This window comes from Anomaloglossus baeobatrachus, chromosome 2, assembly GCF_048569485.1.
Source record: "Anomaloglossus baeobatrachus isolate aAnoBae1 chromosome 2, aAnoBae1.hap1, whole genome shotgun sequence".
In the NCBI taxonomy this organism is placed as follows: Eukaryota; Metazoa; Chordata; class Amphibia; order Anura; family Aromobatidae; genus Anomaloglossus; species Anomaloglossus baeobatrachus.
The window spans coordinates 8412841-8434603 of NC_134354.1; the positions used below are offsets into that span (position 1 = coordinate 8412841).

Here is a 21763-nt window from a genome sequence, read left to right on the forward strand (position 1 = left end):
CCCAGGGATGAAGCAGTATGTATGTGCACTGAGGAGGAAGCAGGATGTATGTGCCCCGAGGACGAAGCAGGATATATGTGCTCCGATGATGAAGCAGGATGTATGTGCTCCAAGGATGAAGCAGGATGTATGTGCCCCGGGGATGAAGCAGTATGTATGTGCCCTGAGGAGGAAGCAGGATGTATTTGCCCCGAGGATGAAGCAGGATGTATGTGCCCCGAGGATGAAGCAGGATGTATGTGCGCTGCGGAGGAAGCAGGATGTATGTGCCCTGAGGATGAAGCAGGATGTATGTGCCCCAGCGATGAAGCAGTATGTATGTGCACTGAGGAGGAAGCAGGATGTATGTGCCCCGAGGACGAAGCAGGATGTATGTGCGCTGCGGAGGAAGCAGGATGTATATGCCCTGAGGATGAAGCAGGATGTATGTGCTCCAGGGATGAAGCAGTATGTATGTGCACTGAGGAGGAAGCAGGATGTATGTGCCCCAAGGATGAAGCAGGATGTATGTGCCCCGAGGAGGAAGCAGGGTGTATGTGCCCTGAGGATGAAGTAGGATGTATGAGCCCCGAGGATGAAGCAGGATGTATGTTCCCTGAGGATGATGCAGGATGTATGTGCTGTGAGGAGGAAGCAGGATATATGTGCTCCGAGGATGAAGCAGGATGTATGTGCCCCGAGGATGAAGCAGGGTGTATGTGCCTCTAGGATGAAGCCGGATGTACTGTATGTGCAAGAAATTTGGGTTCTCAAAAAAATACTGAGATATGGAAGGGGCAGATGAAACTCTAGGCCCAAAAATGCTTTTGTTTATCCTGAAATGTGCCACCTGCTGCACATGGGGACTTCTGTTGGGTATGACGGGCATTGGTGCCCCGAGGATGAAGCAGGATGTATGTGCTCTGAGGATGACGCAGGATGTATGTGCTCTGAGGATGACGCAGGATGTATGTGCTCTGAGGATGACGCAGGATATATGTGCTCTGAAGAGGAAGGAGGATGTATGTGCCCCAAGGATGACACAGGATGTATGTGCTCCGAGGATGAAGCAGGATGTATGTGCTCCGAGGATGACGCAGGATGTATGTGCTGTGAGGAGGAAGCAGGATGTATGTGCTCCGAGGATGAAGCAGGATGTATGTGCCATGAGGATGAAGCAGGATGTATGTGCTCCAATGATGAAGCAGGATGTATGTTCTGTGAGGATGAAGCAAGATGTATGTGCTCTGAGGATGAAGCAGGATGTATGTTCTGTGAGGATGAAGCAGGATGTATGTGCTCCGAGGATGAAGCAGGATGTATGTGCTCCGAGGATGAAGCAGGATGTATGTTCTGTGAGGATGAAGCAAGATGTATGTGCTCTGAGGATGAAGCAGGATGTATGTTCTGTGAGGATGAAGCAGGATGTATGTGCTCCGAGGATGAAGCAGGATGTATGTGCTCCGAGGATGAAGCAGGATATATGTGCCCCGAGGATGAAGCAGGATGTATGTGCTCCAAGGATAAAGCAGGATGTATGTGCACTGAGGAGGAAGGATGTATGTGCGTCAAGGATGACGCAGGATGTATGTGCCCCGAGGAGGAAGCAGGATATATGTGCTCCGAGGAGGAAGCAGGATGTATGTGCCCCAAGGATGAAGCAGGATGTATGTTCCCCGAGGATGAAGCAGGATGTATTTGCTCCGAGGAGGAAGCAGGATGTATGTGCTCCGAGGAGGAAGCAGGATGTATGTGCTCCGAGGAGGAAGTAGGATGTATGTGCTCCGAGGATGAAGCAGGATGTATGTGCTCCGAGGAGGAAGCAGGATGTATGTGCCGCGAGGATGAAGCAGGATGTATGTGCTCTGAGGATGAAGCAGGATGTATGTGCACCGAGGAGGAAGCAGGATATATGTGCTCTGAGGAGGAAGCAGGATGTATGTGCCCCAAGGATGAAGCAGGATGTATGTGGTCCGAGGATGACGCAGGATGTATGTGCTGTGAGGAGGAAGCAGGATATATGTGCTCCGAGGATGAAGCAGGATGTATGTGCTCCGAGGATGAAGCAGGATGTATGTGCTCCGAAGATGAAGCAGGATGTATGTGTCCCGAGGATGAAGCAGGATATATGTGCTCCAAGGATGAAGCAGGATGTATGTGCACCGAGGAGGAAGGATGTATGTGCACCGAGGATGACGAAGGATGTATGTGCCCCGAGAAGGAAGCAGGATATATGTGCTCCGAGGAGGAAGCAGGATGTATGTGCCCCAAGGATGAAGCAGGATGTATGTGCCCCGAGGAGGAAGCAGGATATATGTGCTCCGAGGAGGAAGCAGGATATATGTGCCCCTAGGATGAAGCAGGATGTATGTTCCCCGAGGATGAAGCAGGATGTATGTGCTCCGAGGAGGAAGCAGGATGTATGTGCTCCGAGGATGAAGCAGGATGTATGTTCTGTGAGGATGAAGCAAGATGTATGTGCTCTGAGGATGAAGCAGGATGTATGTTCTGTGAGGATGAAGCAGGATGTATGTGCTCTGAGGATGAAGCAGGATGTATGTGCTCTGAGGATGAAGCAGGATGTATGTGCCCCGAGGATGAAGCAGGATGTATGTGCTCCAAGGATAAAGCAGGATGTATGTGCACTGAGGAGGAAGGATGTATGTGCGTCAAGGATGACGCAGGATGTATGTGCCCCGAGGAGGAAGCAGGATATATGTGCTCCGAGGAGGAAGCAGGATGTATGTGCCCCAAGGATGAAGCAGGATGTATGTTCCCCGAGGATGAAGCAGGATGTATTTGCTCCGAGGAGGAAGCAGGATGTATGTGCTCCGAGGAGGAAGCAGGATGTATGTGCTCCGAGGAGGAAGTAGGATGTATGTGCTCCGAGGAGGAAGTAGGATGTATGTGCTCCGAGGATGAAGCAGGATGTATGTGCTCCGAGGAGGAAGCAGGATGTATGTGCCGCGAGGATGAAGCAGGATGTATGTGCTCCGAGGATGAAGCAGGATGTATGTGCACCGAGGAGGAAGCAGGATATATGTGCTCTGAGGAGGAAGCAGGATGTATGTGCCCCAAGGATGAAGCAGGATGTATGTGCTCCGAGGATGACGCAGGATGTATGTGCTGTGAGGAGGAAGCAGGATGTATGTGCTCCGAGGATGAAGCAGGATGTATGTGCTCCGAGGATGAAGCAGGATGTATGTGTCCCGAGGATGAAGCAGGATGTATGTGCTCCAAGGATGAAGCAGGATGTATGTGCACCGAGGAGGAAGGATGTATGTGCACCGAGGATGACGAAGGATGTATGTGCCCCGAGAAGGAAGCAGGATATATGTGCTCCGAGGAGGAAGCAGGATGTATGTGCCCCAAGGATGAAGCAGGATGTATGTGCCCCGAGGAGGAAGCAGGATATATGTGCTCCGAGGAGGAAGCAGGATGTATGTGCCCCTAGGATGAAGCAGGATGTATGTTCCCCGAGGATGAAGCAGGATGTATGTGCTCCGAGGAGGAAGCAGGATGTATGTGCTCCGAGGATGAAGCAGGATGTATGTGCTGCGAGGATGAAGCAGGATGTATGTGCCCCGAGGAGGAAGCAGGATTTATGTGGCCCGAGGATGAAGCAGGATGTATGTTCCCCGAGGAGGAAGCAGGATGTATGTGCTGCGAGGATGAAGCAGGATGTATGTGCTCCGAGGAGGAAGCAGGATGTATGTTCCCCGAGGAGGAAGCAGGATGTATGTGCTGCGAGGATGAAGCAGGATGTATGCGCCCCGGGGTGAAGCAGGATGTACTGTATGTGCAAGAAATTGGGGGTCTCAAAAAAATACTAAGATATGGAAGGGGCAAATGAAACTCTAGGCCCAAAAAATGCTTTTGTTTATCCTGAAATGTGCCACCTGCTGCACATGGGGACATCTGTTGGGTATGACGGGCATTGGGGCCCTCACTCTACACCTAGGGCACTTGACAATGAGCATGGACCCATGTATGGCCACTACACACCACGCGGAAACGTTCCCAGCTGGTGTCACACACAAAAACAGAAAGACACGTCCCAGGCAGGCAGGGTGGTACTTACAGGGTGGGCCCATACCAGCTGCCTCGCCCCCTCTCACTTCATATACTCCCCCTCGCTCACATAATCCGTAAAGGAACCAGGCAGCTCCGCAAAGTCCTCTAGAATGAGGCTACTGGAGTCCTCACCCAGATTGCCACTCTCCGGCCGACAGCCCCTGGTTGCCACTGGCTGGTGAGGAAGGTTGGCAGGAGCCCTTTGGGGGGCCGGGGCGGCCTGAGGGAGGTGGGAGACCAGATGCTCTGTGACCGGTCCGATATCAGCCTCCGGCGATGGCCCCAGGACATGGTAGAGGCTGGGCAGACGGATGTCAAAGCGGAGGCCGAACTTAGCAAAGAGCTTGTCATTCAGAGCATAGAGTTTCTGAGAGATGTCAAAGCCGAGGAGTGCAGAGAAGAGGCGGGCGATGTACTTCTCCCGCGCCAGCAGGAGGTACAGCTTCTTCCGGGGCCAGCTGATGTACGTGCTGTCCGTCTCCGCTGTCAGCGTCACCTGGAGGAAGACAAAGCAATGGGCTGAGGCTGACAATACTCCCCCCATCATCCTGATCAATAGTGACAGCTCCGCAGGGGCGGGGCCTCAGTCCACAGGCCAATCACTGCCCTCTGGTGGTCACAGTAAGAAGCCTGTGAATAATGGTCTGATCCACAGCCTCTATATAAGAGGTAGTCACAGCCCCACCCCCGGTCACTGACAGATCAGAATATAATTTAAAGGGGTATACAACGCTTATTGTATATGAATATAAAGCCACCAGTCCTCGGCCCCTGCCGCTCCAGCGCCGGCTCAGCACTGCGGCCCCGCTCTTTCTTGATGGCATCATGGTGATGTCACGACAACATCATGTGATCACTGCAGCCAATCACTGTGCTCAGTAATGAAGCTGATGTAGATGGCACGAGATTGGCTGCAGTGGTCACCCGATGCTGTTGTGAAGTCTCCGGTGCAGCAGTGCTGAGCTGGAGCGGCGGGGGGCGAGGGCAGCTGGATATATCGGTACAGGAAATTATACATTTACACTGGAGCGAAGTCTCCATCGTCCTCACCTGGAATGTTCCTTCCTCCGAGGGCCGCAGAGACTCCCACTCCGGAGAATCCAGGAACTGGTACGGGAAGATGTAGTGTAAGAACTGGCCGTCCAGGCTCACCTTCACCCTGCGACACAGACACGCGAGAGCGATGAGCTGCAGAGGTGCAAAGACCACAGGTGTGATACTCTGCAGGATACATCTCTACATGAATGTCATAGGAGGAGCGATGCTCTGCAGAGTGGTCAATGCTGTAATAATCTGCAGGATACATCTCTATGTGTCTGTCATAGGAGGAGCGATGCTCTGCAGAGAGGTCAATGCTGTAATAATCTGCAGGATACATCTCTATGTGTCTGTCATGAGGAGGAGCGATGCTCTGCAGAGAGGTCAGAGGTGTAATAATCTGCAGGATACATCTCTATGTGTCTGTCAGGAGGAGGAGCGATGCTCTGCAGAGAGGTCAGAGGTGTAATAATCTGCAGGATACATCTCTATGTGTCTGTCATGAGGAGGAGCGATGCTCTGCAGAGAGGTCAGAGGTGTAATAATCTGCAGGATACATCTCTATGTGTCTGTCATGAGGAGGAGCGATGCTCTGCAGAGAGGTCAATGCTGTAATAATCTGCAGGATACATCTCTATGTGTCTGTCATGAGGAGGAGCGATGCTCTGCAGAGAGGTCAGAGGTGTAATAATCTGCAGGATACATCTCTATGTGTCTGTCATGAGGAGGAGCGATGCTCTGCAGAGAGGTCAATGCTGTAATAATCTGCAGGATACATCTCTATGTGTCTGTCATAGGAGGAGCGATGCTCTGCAGAGAGGTCAGAGGTGTAATAATCTGCAGGATACATCTCTATGTGTCTGTCATAGGAGGAGCGATGCTCTGCAGAGAGGTCAATGCTGTAATAATCTGCAGGATACATCTCTATGTGTCTGTCATAGGAGGAGCGATGCTCTGCAGAGTGGTCAATGCTGTAATAATCTGCAGGATATATCTCTATGTGTCTGTCATGAGGAGGAGCGATGCTCTGCAGAGAGGTCAATGCTGTAATAATCTGCAGGATACATCTATGAATCTGTCATGAGGAGGAGCGATGCTCTGTAGAGAGGTCAATGCTGTAATAATCTGCAGGATACATCTCTATGTGTCTGTCATATGGAGGAGCGATGCTCTGCAGAGAGGTCAGTGGTGTAATAATCTGCAGCATATACAGTTTAAACACTTAGTTTCCCTCCCTCTTTATACAGACACATCTGTAGGTTTTTCCCTCCGCTCTCTATATAGACACATCTGCAGGTTTTTCCCTCCACTCTCTATACAGACACATCTGCACGTTTTCCCTCCACTCTCTATAGAGACACATCTGCAGGTTTTTCCCTCCGCTCTCTATACAGACACATCTGCAGGTTTTTCCCTCCACTCTCTATACAGACACATCTGCAGGTTTTTCCCTCCACTCTCTATACAGACACATCTGCAGGTTTTCCCCTCCGCTCTCTATACAGACACATCTGCAGGTTTTTCCCTCCACTCTCTATACAGACACATCTGCAGGTTACCCCTCTGCTCTCTATATAGACACATCTGCAGGTTTTTCCCTCCACTCTCTATACAGACACATCTGCAGGTTTTTCCCTCTGCTCTCTATACAGACACATCTGCATGTTTTTCCCTCCGCTCTGTATACAAACACATCTGAAGGTTTTTCTTCCGTTTTCAGTCAATTATTAACCAAAATTACATTGTGTGCAGAATTATTAGGCAGATGAGTATTGTGATCACATGATACTTTTTATACATGTCGTCCTACTCCGCGCTGTATAGGCCGAGAGCCAACTACCAATGAAGTAAATCCCGTGATGTGCATCTCTGTAATGAGGAGGGGTGCGGTGTAATGACACAACACCCTATATAAGGGGTGCGCAATTATTAGGCAACTTCCTTTCCTTTGGTAAAATGGGTCAGAAGAGAGATTGGACGGGCTCTGAAAAGTCCATATTGTGCGATGTCTTGCAGAGGGATGCAGCAGTCTTGAAATTGCCAAACTTTTGAACTGTGATCCCCGAACAATCAAGCGTTTCATGGCAAATAGCCAACAGGGTCGCAAGAAGCGCTGGGCAAAAAAGGCGCAAAATAACTGCCCATGAATTGAGGAAGATCAAGCGTGAAGCTGCCAAGATGCCATTTGCCACCAGTTTGTCCATATTTCAGAGCTGCAACGTTACTGGAGTATCAAAAAGCACAAGGTGTGCCATACTCAGGGACAGGCCAAGGTAAGGAAGGCCGAAAACCACCACCTCTGACCAAGAAACAGAAGATAAAACCTCAAGACTGGGCCAAGAAATATCTGAAGACTGATTCTTCACAGGTTTTATGGACTGATGAGATGAGAGTGACTCTTGATGGGCAGATGGATGGGCCAGAGGCTGGATCAGTAAAGAGAGCTCCACTCCCACTCAGACGCCAGCAAGGTGGAGGTGGGCACTGGTATGGGCTGGAATCATCAAAAATCAACTTGTGGGATCTTTTTGGGTTGAGGATGGAGTGAAGCTCAACTCCCAGACCTACTGCCAGTTTCTGGAGACAACTTCTTCAAGCAGTGGTACAGGAAGAAGTCGCTATCGTTCAAGAAAAACATGATTTTCATGCAGGACAATGCTCCATCACATGCATCCAACTACTGCACAGCGCGGCTGGCCAGTAAAGGTCTAAAAGATGAGAAAATAATGACATGGCCCCCTTGTTCCCCTGATCTGAACCCCATAGAGAACCTGTGGTCCCTCATAAAATGTGAGATCTACAGGGAGGGAAAACAGTCCACCTCTGGGAGCAGTGTCTGGAGGCTGTTGTGTCTGGAGGCTGTGGTGTCTGGAGGCTGTGGTGTCTGGAGGCTGTGGTGTCTGGAGGCTGTGGTGGCTGGAGGCTGTGGTGGCTGGAGGCTGTGGTGTTTGGCGGCTGTGGTGTCTGGAGGCTGTGGTGGCTGTGGTGGCTGGAGGCTGCGGTGTCTGGAGGCTGTGGTGTGTGGAGGCTGTGGTGTCTGGAGGCTGTGGTGTCTGAAGGCTGTGGTGGCTGGAGGCTGTGGTGTCTGGGGGCTGTGGTGTCTGGAGGCTGTGGTGGCTGGAGGCTGTGGTGGCTGGAGGCTGTGGTGTGTGGAGGCTGTGGTGTGTGGAGGCTGTGGTGGCTGGAGGCTGTGGTGGCTGGAGGCTGTGGTGTGTGGAGGCTGTGGTGTGTGGAGGCTGTGGTGGCTGGAGGCTGTGGTGGCTGGAGGCTGTGGTGTGTGGAGGCTGTGGTGGCTGGAGGCTGCGGTGTCTGGAGGCTGCGGTGGCTGGAGGCTGTGGTGTCTGGAGGCTGTGGTGGCTGGAGGCTGTGGAGTCTGGAGGCTGTGGTGGCTGGAGGCTGTGGAGTCTGGAGGCTGTGGTGGCTGGAGGCTGTGGAGTCTGGAGGCTGTGGTGGCTGGAGGCTGTGGTGGCTGGAGGTTGTGGTGGCTGGAGGCTGTGGTGGCTGGAGGTTGTGGTGGCTGGAGGCTGTGGTGGCTGGAGGTTGTGGTGGCTGGAGGTTGTGGTGGCTGGAGGCTGTGGTGGCTGGAGGTTGTGGTGGCTGGAGGCTGTGGTGTCTGGAGGCTGTGGTGGCTGGAGGTTGTGGTGGCTGGAGGCTGTGGAGTCTGGAGGCTGTGGTGGCTGGAGGTTGTGGTGGCTGGAGGCTGTGGTGGCTGGAGGCTGTGGTGGCTGGAGGTTGTGGTGGCTGGAGGCTGTGGAGTCTGGAGGCTGTGGTGGCTGGAGGCTGTGGTGGCTGGAGGCTGTGGTGTCTGGAGGCTGTGGTGGCTGGAGGCTGTGGAGTCTGGAGGCTGTGGTGGCTGGAGGCTGTGGTGGCTGGAGGTTGTGGTGGCTGGAGGCTGTGGTGGCTGGAGGCTGTGGTGGCTGGAGGTTGTGGTGGCTGGAGGCTGTGGAGTCTGGAGGCTGTGGTGGCTGGAGGCTGTGGTGTCTGGAGGCTGTGGTGGCTGGAGGCTGTGGTGGCTGGAGGTTGTGGTGGCTGGAGGCTGTGGTGGCTGGAGGCTGTGGTGGCTGGAGGCTGCGGTGGCTGGAGGCTGTGGTATCTGGAGGCTGTGGTGTCTGGAGGCTGTGGTGTCTGGAGGCTGTGGTGGCTGGAGGCTGTGGTGTCTGGAGGCTGTGGTGGCTGGAGGCTGTGGTATCTGGAGGCTGTGGTGGCTGGAGGCTGTGGTATCTGGAGGCTGTGGTGGCTGGAGGCTGTGGTGTCTGGAGGCTGTGGTGGCTGGAGGCTGTGGTATCTGGAGGCTGTGGTGTCTGGAGGCTGTGGTGGCTGGAGGCTGTGGTGTCTGGAGGCTGTGGTGTCTGGAGGCTGTGGTGGCTGGAGGCTGTGGTGTCTGGAGGCTGTGGTGGCTGGAGGCTGTGGTGTCTGGAGGTTGTGGTGGCTGGAGGCTGTGGTGGCTGGAGGCTGCGGTGGCTGGAGGCTGTGGTGGCTGGAGGCTGTGGTGGCTGGAGGCTGTGATGTCTGGAGGCTGTGGAGTCTGGAGGCTGTGGTGGCTGGAGGCTGTGGTGTCTGGAGGCTGTGGTATCTGGAGGCTGCGGTGTCTGGAGGCTGTGGTATCTGGAGGCTGCGGTGGCTGGAGGCTGTGGAGTCTGGAGGCTGTGGTGGCTGGAGGCTGTGGTGTCTGGAGGCTGTGGTATCTGGAGGCTGCGGTGTCTGGAGGCTGTGGTATCTGGAGGCTGCGGTGGCTGGAGGCTGTGGTATCTGGAGGCTGCGGTGGCTGGAGGCTGTGGTATCTGGAGGCTGCGGTGGCTGGAGGCTGTGGTATCTGGAGGCTGCGGTGTCTGGAGGCTGTGGTGTCTGGAGGCTGTGGTGGCTGGAGGCTGTGGTGTCTGGAGGCTGTGGGGGCTGCTGCACGCAATGTTGATGTAAACAGATCAAGCAATGACAGGATCTATGGATGGTGGCTGCTGAGGGTCATCAGAAAGAAAGGGGGCGATATTGGGCACTCATTTTTTGGGTTTTGTTTTTATGTCAGGAATGTTTATTTCTATATGTTGTGCAGTTATATTGGTTTCCTGGTGACAATAAACAAGTGATGGGAATAGATTTGGTTTTTATGAAGGTGCCCAATAATTCTGCACAGTAATAGTCACCTGCACAAACAGATCCTCCTAAGAAGCCAAATCTAGAAACCCCTCCAACTGCCAAAATATTAACCCCTCCAACTGCCAAAAATATTAAGCGCTGATATTTAGGAGTCTTTTGGGTGATTGAGAACATAGTTGTGGATCAATAATAAAAAAAATCCTCTAAAATACAACCTGCCTAATAATTCTGCACACGGTGTATTTCTATTTCCCAAATGCCAGAATAATGAGAGAGAAGGTTTTTGTTTTCAGGCATTTTTATTCCTTTCTGCAAAGTCAGAAGTTTCCATGCACTCAGTACTGTGCCTTTATACAATATAGGACCGCCCATATGATGATGTCATGTCTTTGGAAGCTTCTGATAGGTTTATTACCAACATCTAAGTTAATTACAGAAAAACCTGCAGATGTGTCTGTATAGAGAGCGGAGGGAAAAACCTGCAGATGTGTCTGTATAGAGAGCGGAGGGAAAAACCTGCAGATGTGTCTGTATAGAGAGCGGAGGGAAAAACCTGCAGATGTGTCTGTATAGAGAGCGGAGGGAAAAACCTGCAGATGTGTCTGTATAGAGAGCGGAGGGGAAACCTGCAGATGTGTCTGTATAGAGAGCGGAGGGAAAAACCTGCAGATGTGTCTGTATAGAGAGCGGAGGGAAAAACCTGCAGATGTGTCTGTATAGAGAGCGGAGGGAAAAACCTGCAGATGTGTCTGTATAGAGAGCGGAGGGAAAAACCTGCAGATGTGTCTGTATAGAGAGCGGAGGGAAAAACCTGCAGATGTGTCTGTATAGAGAGCAGAGGGAAAAACCTGCAGATGTGTCTGTATAGAGAGCGGAGGGAAACTGAGGGTTTACACTGTATTATACTGTGTATCTGTCAGGAAGTGGAGGAGCGATGCTCTGCAGAGGCCGGCGGTGTAATAATCTGCAGGATATATCACGATGTATCTGTCAGGAGGTGGAGGAGCGATGCTCTGCAGAGGCTGGCAGTGTAATAATCTGCAGGATATATCACTATGTATACTAGTTGTTACTGACCCCTCTGCTCTCTCCGTGCAGGGATACTGTGCTGCTGTACAGACCGGGCAGAGCGCTCATGTGCGGACCCCTCAGCACAGTCCTCTCCTCCCCGCAGTCTCCGCTATCTCCATCCTCCATTATAGACATGTGTGACCACTAGACCCCAGAAATGAGCCACTGACCCCTACACTGCCCACCATTAGCCCTTAGCCTGTCCTAGACCACCAGGGCAGCCGGCTTCAGAGTAGACCACCAGGACAGCCGGCTTCAGAGTAGACCACCAGGACAGTCGGCTTCAGAGTAGACCACCAGGGCAGCCGGCTTCAGAGTAGACTACCAGGGCAGCCGGCTTCAGAGTAGACCACCAGGACAGCCGGCTTCAGAGTAGACTACCAGGGTAGCCGGCTTCAGACCACCAGGGCAGCCGGCTTCAGAGTAGACCACCAGGGCAGCCGGCTTCAGAGTAGACTACCAGGGCAGCCGGCTTCAGAGTAGACCACCAGGACAGCCGGCTTCAGAGTAGACTACCAGGGTAGCCGGCTTCAGAGTAGACCACCAGGGCAGCCGGCTTCAGAGTAGACCACCAGGGCAGCCGGCTTCAGAGTAGACCACCAGGGCAGCCGGCTTCAGAGTAGACCACCAGGGCAGCCGGCTTCAGAGTAGACTACCAGGGCAGCCGGCTTCAGAGTAGACCACCAGGGCTGCCGGCTTCAGAGTAGACCACCAGGGCTGTGGACGTTACTAGTCTCTACGTTACCCACTCGCCATGTGATTACTTGGCACTGTACACGCAGGGTAATACACAGGGACCCCCCACCGGGCACCCACCTTCCAGAGATGAGCAGAGACAGGCGGTCTATAGGGGTCTTGCCCTCCAGGGCGTAGCTCTGCTCCGCGCCCAGGGAATGCACCTCCATGCCGCTGCAGTGGGCGATCTCCTTGTAGACGGGCAATGGCACCTGCAGCGGCTTGTACAGGGCGCGGTACAGGGCGTCATAGTCCTGCCCATACGATTCCCTGCGGAGCCGGTAGAGGAGATGAGCGATCTGGACGAGGCAGGCGGCAATCAGTAACACGTTCCACACCACAGTGTCCACGCCACAGGCCCACAGCCAGCCCCACAGCACCATGCACAGGAAGCCAACGAACAGCAGGACAAAGACGTAGATGCACCCCAAGATTCCACTGCCCCCCATAAATGCCAGCAAGAGGACGAGGCTGGCCAGATGGTACATGCCCCCCTCCATAGCCGTCCTCCATCCCACACAATGGGGGGCAAAAAAGAAGTGGTCCATCACCGAACTGGAGGCCGACATCTTAACTCCTTCACCTGCAGAGAAGAAGAGGACAGGAGGTCACCATAACAGTAACAGTATGCATTACTCATACAGCAAGGGGGATGACTACTAATGCACAGCAAGAGCACGGCCATAGACGAGGAAGAAGAAACAGGCACCCGAAGCACGATCCTACAGCCACCACAAGAGGGAGCTCACGACATAGAATGTTATACAGCTTCTACTCAGCTGAGAGCAAGGTGCATAAAACTGCCTACAGCGAACCCCCCCCCCCCCCCGAAGTAGATGTATAAATCTGTATGTAGTGAGCTCCCTCTAGTGGTGGATGTATAAATCTGTATGTAGTGAGCTCCCTCTAGTGGTGGCTGTATAAATCTGTATGTAGTGAGCTCCCTCTAGTGGTGGCTGTATAAATCTGTATGTAGTGAGCTCCCTCTAGTGGTGGCTGTATAAATCTGTATGTAGTGAGCTCCCTCTAGTGGTGACTGTATAAATCTGTATGTAGTGAGCTCCCTCTAGTGATGGCTGTATAAATCTGTATGTAGTGAGCTCCCTCTAGTGGTGGATGTATAAATCTGTATGTAGTGAGCTCCCTCTAGTGGTGACTGTATAAATCTGTATGTAGTGAGCTCCCTCTAGTGGTGGCTGTATAAATCTGTATGTAGTGAGCTCTCTCTAGTGGTGGCTGTATAAATCTGTATGTAGTGAGCTCCCTCTAGTGGTGGATGTATAAATCTGTATGTAGTGAGCTCCCTCTAGTGGTGACTGTATAAATCTGTATGTAGTGAGCTCTCTCTAGTGGTGGCTGTATAAATCTGTATGTAGTGAGCTTCCTCTAGTGGTGGATGTATAAATCTGTATGTAGTGAGCTCCCTCTAGTGGTGGCTGTATAAATCTGTATGTAGTGCGCTCCCTCTAGTGGTGACTGTATAAATCTGTATGTAGGGAGCTCCCTCTAGTGGTGACTGTATAAATCTGTATGTAGTGAGCTCTCTAGTGGTGGCTGTATAAATCTGTATGTAGTGAGCTCCCTCTAGTGGTGGCTGTATAAATCTGTATGTAGTGAGCTCCCTCTAGTGGTGTCTGTATAAATCTGTATGTAGTGAGCTCCCTCTAGTGGTGGCTGTATAAATCTGTATGTAGTGAGCTCCCTCTAGTGGTGGCTGTATAAATCTGTATGTAGTGAGCTCCCTCTAGTGGTGGCTGTATAAATCTGTATGTAGTGAGCTCCCTCTAGTGGTGACTGTATAAATCTGTATGTAGTGAGCTCCCTCTAGTGGTGGCTGTATAAATCTGTATGTAGTGAGCTCCCCTAGTAGTGTCTGTATAAATCTGTATGTAGTGAGCTCTCTCTAGTGGTGGCTGTATAAATCTGTATGTAGTGAGCTCCCTCTAGTGGTGGCTGTATAAATCTGTATGTAGTGAGCTTCCTCTAGTGGTGGATGTATAAATCTGTATGTAGTGAGCTCCCTCTAGTGGTGGCTGTATAAATCTGTATGTAGTGCGCTCCCTCTAGTGGTGACTGTATAAATCTGTATGTAGTGAGCTCCCTCTAGTGGTGACTGTATAAATCTGTATGTAGTGAGCTCCCTCTAGTGGTGGCTGTATAAATCTGTATGTAGTGAGCTCCCTCTAGTGGTGGCTGTATAAATCTGTATGTAGTGAGCTCCCTCTAGTGGTGACTGTATAAATCTGTATGTAGTGAGCTCCCTCTAGTGGTGGCTGTATAAATCTGTATGTAGTGAGCTCCCCTAGTAGTGTCTGTATAAATCTGTATGTAGTGAGCTCCCCCTAGTGGTGGCTGTATAAATCTGTATGTAGTGAGCTCCCTCTAGTGGTGGTTGTATAAATCTGTATGTAGTGAGCTCCCTCTAGTGGCGGCTGTATAAATCTGTATGTAGTGAGCTCCCTCTAGTGGTGGATGTATAAATCTGTATGTAGTGAGCTCCCTCTAGTGGTGGCTGTATATATCTGTATGTAGTGAGCTCCCTCTAGTGGTGGCTGTATAAATCTGTATGTAGTGAGCTCCCTCTAGTGGTGGCTGTGTAAATCTGTATGTAGTGAGCTCCCTCTAGTGGTGGCTGTATAAATCTGTATGTAGTGAGCTCCCTCTAGTGGTGGCTGTATAAATCTGTATGTAGTGAGTTCCCTCTACTGGTGACTGTATAAATCTGTATGTAGTGAGCTCCCTCTAGAGGTGACTGTATAAATCTGTATGTAGTGAGCTTCCTCTAGTGGTGACTGTATAAATCTGTATGTAGTGAGCTCCCTCTAGTGGTGGCTGTATAAATCTGTATGTAGTGAGTTCCCTCTAGTGGTGGCTGTATAATCTGTATGTAGTGACCTCCCTCTAGTGGTGGATGTATAAATCTGTATGTAGTGAGTTCCCTCTAGTGGTGACTGTATAAATCTGTATGTAGTGAGCTCCCTCTAGTGGTGACTGTATAAATCTGTATGTAGTGAGCTCCTCCTAGTGGTGGCTGTATAAATCTGTATGTAGTGAGCTCCCTCTAGTGGTGACTGTATAAATCTGTATGTAGTGAGCTCCCTCTAGTGGTGACTGTATAAATCTGTATGTAGTGAGTTCCCTCTAGTGGTGACTGTATAAATCTGTATGTAGTGAGCTCCCTCTAGTGGTGACTGTATAAATCTGTATGTAGTGAGTTCCCTCTAGTGGTGGCTGTATAATCTGTATGTAGTGACCTCCCTCTAGTGGTGACTGTATAAATCTGTATGTAGTGAGCTCCCTCTAGTGGTGACTGTATAAATCTGTATGTAGTGAGCTCCCTCTAGTGGTGGCTGTATAAATCTGTATGTAGTGAGCTCCCTCTAGTGGTGTCTGTATAAATCTGTATGTAGTGAGCTCCCTCTAGTGATGGCTGTATAAATCTGTATGTAGTGATCTCCCTCTAGTGGTGGATGTATAAATCTGTATGTAGTGAGCTCCTCTAGTGGTGTCTGTATAAATCTGTATGTAGTGAGCTCCCTCTAGTGGTGGCTGTATAAATCTGTATGTAGTGAGCTCCCTCTAGTGGTGGATGTATAAATCTGTATGTAGTGAGCTCCCTCTAGTGGTGGCTGTATAAATCTGTATGTAGTGAGCTCCTCCTAGTGGTGGCTGTATAAATCTGTATGTAGTGAGCTCCCTCTAGTGGTGGCTGTATAAATCTGTATGTAGTGATCTCCCTCTAGTGATGGCTGTATAAATCTGTATGTAGTGATCTCCCTCTAGTGGTGGATGTATAACTCTGTATGTAGTGAGCTCCCTCTAGTGGTGGCTGTATAAATCTGTATGTAGTGAGCTCCCTCTAGTGGTGGCTGTATAAATCTGTATGTGGTGAGCTCCCTCTAGTGGTAACTGTATAAATCTGTATGTAGTGAGCTCCCTCTAGTGGTGGCTGTATAAATCTGTATGTAGTGAGCTCCCCCTAGTGGTGGCTGTATAAATCTGTATGTAGTGAGCTCCCTCTAGTGGTGACTGTATAAATCTGTATGTAGTGAGCTCCCTCTAGTGGTGGCTGTATAAATCTGTATGTAGTGAGTTCCCTCTAGTGGTGGCTGTATAAATCTGTATGTAGTGAGCTCCCTCTAGTGGTGGCTGTATCAGACATGTCCGACTTTGCGAGGTACATGATCCGCCGAGAACTCACCAACACCGGTCTCACAAAGTTTGACGACCAGCCCGAAAACTACAGAGGGTGGAAGTGTGCCTTCAAAACCGCAACGCGTGACCTCGGCATTACGGCTTCTGAAGAGCTGGACTTGCTAATCAGGTGGCTAGGGCCACGGTCTACTGAGAGAATCAAGAGACTCAGATCTGTCTACATCAGCGACCCAACAACTGGTCTCGCAACCGCATGGGACAGGCTAGAGAAAGGCTTCGGCAGTCCTGAAGCAATTGAAGATGCATTGCTGAAACAACTATACGACCTTCCCAAAATATCTGGCAAGGATGCTTTAAAGTACCAGGAACTCAGCGACCTGCTGTCCGAGCTCCAGCTGGCCAAAACAGACACACACCTACCTGGCCTCAGCTACCTGGACACCGCTCGTGGGGAGAAACCCATAGTCGCCAAGTTACCTTACAACTTGCAGGAAAGGTGGACTACGGTAGGAACAAACTATAAAAAAGAGAACCAAGTCTCCTTCCCTCCATTCTCCTACTTCTGTGAGTTCATAAATGGCATCGCGGAACGTAAGGCAGACCCCAGCTTCACCTGTGGAGAACCCACCGGCTCCACTTCACCAGCTCCTAGGTATGAGAGCCCTCATCAAAATGACAGAAAACGTAGGGGCCCAGTATCAGTCAAGAAGACCGACGTTCTACCACCTACACCGTCAGCACCAGACAATGGCACTGAAAGCGGGAAGGCGGAAAATCCGAAACGCCAATGTCCTATTCACAAACTGCCACACCCCCTGAAGAAGTGCATTGGCTTCAGGAAGAAACCCCTTCAAGAACGAAAGGAACTCTTGAAAAGGTTTGGGGTATGTTTCAGGTGTTGTGCCTCTACAGAACACCTTGCCAAGGACTGTAAGGTTACAATTAAGTGCATGGAGTGTGACAGCACAGATCACGTACAAGCGCTGCACCCATCTCAGCCTGATCCTGCACCTACACCTTCTCCTACCACAAGTCATGGCGGGGAGAGTATAGGCCAAGCTGCAAACCACCTCACAGTATCCTCCTCGTGCACCGCAGTCTGCGGAGAAGATCTCTGGGACAAGTCTTGTGTGAAAATATGCCTAGTAAGGGTATATCCCAAAGGTCACCCAGAAAGGGTCGTGAAGGTGTACAGCATCCTGGATGACCAGAGTAACAGGTCACTCGCCAGGTCTGAACTCTTCGACTTGTTCGGCTTAAAAGGAAATGCCTACCCTTACACACTAGGCACTTGCAGCGGCATCTCAGAAGCTTGCGGAAGAAGAGCCAGTGGTCTCGTGGTAACATCTCTTGAAAATACCGTAGAGATACCTCTACCGACACTCATCGAGTGCAACCAGATACCGGCTAACCGGGAAGAGATACCGGCACCTGAGGCAGCTCTTCACCACCCTCACCTGAGAACTATCGCCAGCAAGATCCCACCTCTTGATCATAGTGCAAAAATCCTGATTCTGATTGGAAGGGACATCCTCCGGTTACACAAAGTACGCCAACACATCAACGGGCCACACGATGCGCCATTCGCTCAGTGCTACGACTTAGGCTGGGTGATCATAGGAAACGTCTGCGTAGGCAAAATGAAGAGTCCCGACGCGATCTCCTCCTACAAGACGCACATCCTCCCAAACGGTCGCGGCACTCACTTTCAACCATGTCCGCATCACTACGGGGTGAAAGAGAGGCTGAGCGACACCAGGTGGCGACAGCAGCCTCCCGACTGCGCGGACGCATATCATCTCTGGGATGACGACTTCGGGTCAACAGCGTTCGAGTCTACAAACGAAGACAACAAATTGGCTCCGATGAAAGAAGACAAAGAATTCATAAAGATTATGGATAAAGAGTTCTCTCAAAACGACTCTAATAGTTGGGTAGCCCCATTACCCTTTCGGTCTCCAAGGCCAAGGTTGCCAAACAACTCCCAGCAAGCAACCGCAAGGTTCTCGTCTCTAAAATGCACCTTGAAAAGACAACCAGAGATGGAGAAACACTTTGTCAAGTTTACGCGCAATATCCTCGACAGAGATCATGCCGAACAGTGGCACCACATTCCCACCGAACAAAACCCAACCGACCGAGGAACGAGACTCACTGCTACATCCAAACTCGGCGACAACATGTGGCTGACACCTCCAAGTATCTTATACGAGGAGACCTGCGATAACTACACCGGCAACATGTACGAGCTGGTGGAACCAGAATCCGACAAGGAAATTAGACCGGTCGTCTCCGCTCGCTACACTTCAGTGACATCAAAACAGAAGTTGAGACCTCATCGCTTCGAGCGCTTCTCAAGTTGGTCATCTGAGGTACGAATCGTAGCTCGTCTTATTCACATTGCTCACTGTTTCACCGACTACAAGTCTTCAACGTGCCACGGCTGGCACATGTGTGTGATTCGTCCAGTCACCGAACTCGTGCTACTTTTACCAAAGGAGGACGTTACATGAACTAACTTTGTCGTTGGGCACTGCCACGGCGGGGAGCGTACCTTTCCTTACCCCCGCTGTACGGAGACACAACCGTCCGTGTCCAATGAACCTTGAACTTTTCCTTTGGATTAAAACTTTACCGTTGGATTATTGGGTTGGAGGAAGAGTTGGCATGTTTGCGGCTTCCCCAATCTGAAGATGGGTTTGTTGAACTTGGATTCATTTTTTACATTTTTCTACTTTTACATTTTTACGCAAGGACAATGCGCCATCAACCAAGCACGGGCTTGAATTCAGTGCATTACGGTTGCATTTTTTGTGTTTGTCTCTTTTCTCGTTACAGGTTTCGTGACATCGAGGGACAGGATCGACTCCTTATGTTGTAGAAGGACTTGTGAAATCATATGATTTCAGACGGGGAGTGTTGTGTCCCATGAATGGGAACAACCTGTGTATATATTTCTTGCATTGCATATTTTTCGTCCTATCAGGAAATTCCTTATTGTTACTAGGTAGATTAGACTGTATGAAGTTTGTCCCTATGTTCCTCCCTTAGTTGGCTTCTTTATAGAATGCTCCTCCCTTCTTCTTCAGTTTAGTCTAGAGGAACCATTGCTGAAGAGACATGTCTGCAACCCTGTACAGATTATTCCTTTTCACCTGCCTTTACTTTGTACTTAATACAAGATTCTAGAAGAAAACTACAGCGTTTCTCCTTGTCTTTCTACAAGTCATCGTTCGGGCTGAGTTAGCACTATCTGTGGAAGCCGGTAGAGTGAGTAAAATCATACAGTTATCTAAGGGACTGATAATTACAGCGGTTGTATTCATTGCTACCAGGAAGAGACAGAATATATATTATAGAGCAGAGGATCTGACCCTCCCAGTATCCGACCCTCCCAGCATCTGACCCTCCCAATATCCGATCCTCCCAGTATCCGACCCTCCCAGCATCTGACCCTCCCAGCATCTGACCCTCCCAGCATCTGACCCTCCCAGCATCTGACCCTCCCAATATCCGACCCTCCCAGTATCCGACCCTCCCAGTATCTGACCCTCCCAGTATCTGACCCTCCCAGTATCTGACCCTCCCAGTATCCGACCCTCCCAGTATCTGACTGAGTATCTTTGTATCTGATTTTCTCAGTATCTGACTCTCAGTATAACCTCGCTCGGTATCCAACTTCTCTCGGTATCCGACTCTCTCAGTATCTGACTTTCTCAGTATCTGACTCTTTCAATATCTGACTCTGCATCTGACTCTCTCTCTGCCTGATTCTCTCTGTGTCTGAACCGGTTAGTATCTTATCTGAGTATCTGATTTTCTTAGTATCTGACTCAGTATACTGAGCGCCGCACGCCCAGCTCTACCCTAACCTACTGTATCCTCACTCATCCCTTGTAGACTGTGAGCCCTCGTGGGCAGGGACCTCTCTCCTCCTGTAGAATGTGAGCCCTCGCGGGCAGGGACTGCTCTCCTCCTGTAGACTGTGAGCCCTCGTGGGCAGGGTCCTCTCTCCTCCTGTAGACTGTGAGCCCTCGCGGGCAGGGTCCTCTCTCCTCCTGTAGACTGTGAGCCCTCGCGGGCAGGGTCCTCTCTCCTCCTGTAGACTGTGAGCCCTCGTGGGCAGGGACCTCTATCCCTTGTAGACTGTGAGCCCTCGCGGGCAGGGACCTCTCTCATCCTGTAGTCTGTGAGCCCTCGCGGGCAGGGTCCTCTCTCCTCCTGGAGACTGTGAGCCCTCGCGGGCAGGGTCCTCTCTCCTCCTGTAGACTGTGAGCCCTCGTGGGCAGGGACCTCTATCCCTTGTAGACTGTGAGCCCTCGCGGGCAGGGACCTCTCTCATCCTGTAGACTGTGAGCCCTCGCGGGCAGGGACTGCTCTCCTCCTGTAGACTGTGAGCCCTCGCGGGCAGGGACCTCTATCCCTTGTAGACTGTGAGCCCTCGTGGGCAGGGACCTCTCTCCTCCTGTAGACTGTGAGCCCTCGTGGGCAGGGTCCTCTCTCCTCCTGTAGACTGTGAGCCCTTGCGGGCAGGGTCCTCTCTCCTCCTGGAGACTGTGAGCCCTCGCGGGCAGGGTCCTCTCTCCTCCTGTAGACTGTAAGCCCTCGCGGGCAGGGTCCTCTCTCCTCCTGTAGATTGTGAGCCCTCGCGGGCAGGGTCCTCTCTCCTCCTGTAGACTGTGAGCCCTCGCGGGCAGGGTCATCTCTCCTCCTGTAGACTGTGAGCCCTCGCGGGCAGGGACCTCTATCCCTTGTAGACTGTGAGCCCTCGCGGGCAGGGACCTCTCTTCTCCTGTAGACTGTGAGCCCTCGCGGGCAGGGTCCTCTCTCCTCCTGTAGACTGTGAGCCCTCGCGGGCAGGGTCCTCTCTTCCTCTGTAGACTGTGAGCCCTCGCAGGCAGGATCCGCTCTCCTCCTGTAGACTGTGAGCCCTCGCGGGCAGGGACCGCTCTCCTCCTGTAGACTGATCTCTCGCAGGCAGGGACCTCTCTCCTCCTGTAGACTGTGATCCCTCGCGGGCAGGGTCCTCTCTCCTCCTGTAGACTGTGAGCCCTCGCGGGCAGGGTCCTCTCTCCTCCTGTAGACTGTGAGCCCTCGCGGGCAGGGTCCTCTATCCTCCTGGAGACTGTGAGCCCTCGCGGGCAGGGTCCTCTCTCCTCCTGGAGACTGTGAGCCCTCGCGGGCAGGGTCCTCTCTCCTCCTGTAGACTGTGAGCCCTCGCGGGCAGGGTCCTCTCTCCTCCTGTAGACTGTGAGCCCTCGCGGGCAGGGACCTCTCTCCTCCTGTAGACTGTGAGCCCTCGCGGGCAGGGTCCTCTCTCCTCCTGTAGACTGTGATCCCTCGCGGGCAGGGCCCTCTCTCCTCCTGTAGACTGTGAGCCCTCGCGGGCAGGGTCCTCTCTTCCTCTGTAGACTGTGAGCCCTCGCAGGCAGGATCCGCTCTCCTCCTGTAGACTGTGAGCCCTCGCGGGCAGGGACCGCTCTCCTCCTGTAGACTGTGATCTCTCGCAGGCAGGGACCTCTCTCCTCCTGTAGACTGTGATCCCTCGCGGGCAGGGTCCTCTCTCCTCCTGTAGACTGTGAGCCCTCGCGGGCAGGGTCCTCTCTCCTCCTGTAGA

The 21763-nt window shown here is 51.8% G+C and overlaps 1 protein-coding gene across 3 annotated transcripts in view; it reads right to left on the reverse strand.

Moving 5' to 3' along the window:
* POPDC2 (popeye domain cAMP effector 2) overlaps positions 1 to 21763 on the reverse strand; it is an 84367-nt gene that overhangs the window by 42163 nt on the left and 20441 nt on the right. For 2 of the 3 annotated variants that reach the window (XM_075334843.1, XM_075334845.1), the window contains exons 2-4: positions 12073 to 12574; positions 5104 to 5212; positions 4061 to 4549 (exon numbers count right to left, since the gene is read on the reverse strand). In XM_075334843.1, the coding sequence (XP_075190958.1) occupies positions 4094 to 4549; positions 5104 to 5212; positions 12073 to 12574 (1067 nt within the window). In that variant the 3' untranslated portion in view covers positions 4061 to 4093. The remainder of the gene's footprint in view (positions 1 to 4060; positions 4550 to 5103; positions 5213 to 12072; positions 12575 to 21763) is intronic. The other variant, XM_075334844.1, reaches the window with a different exon arrangement.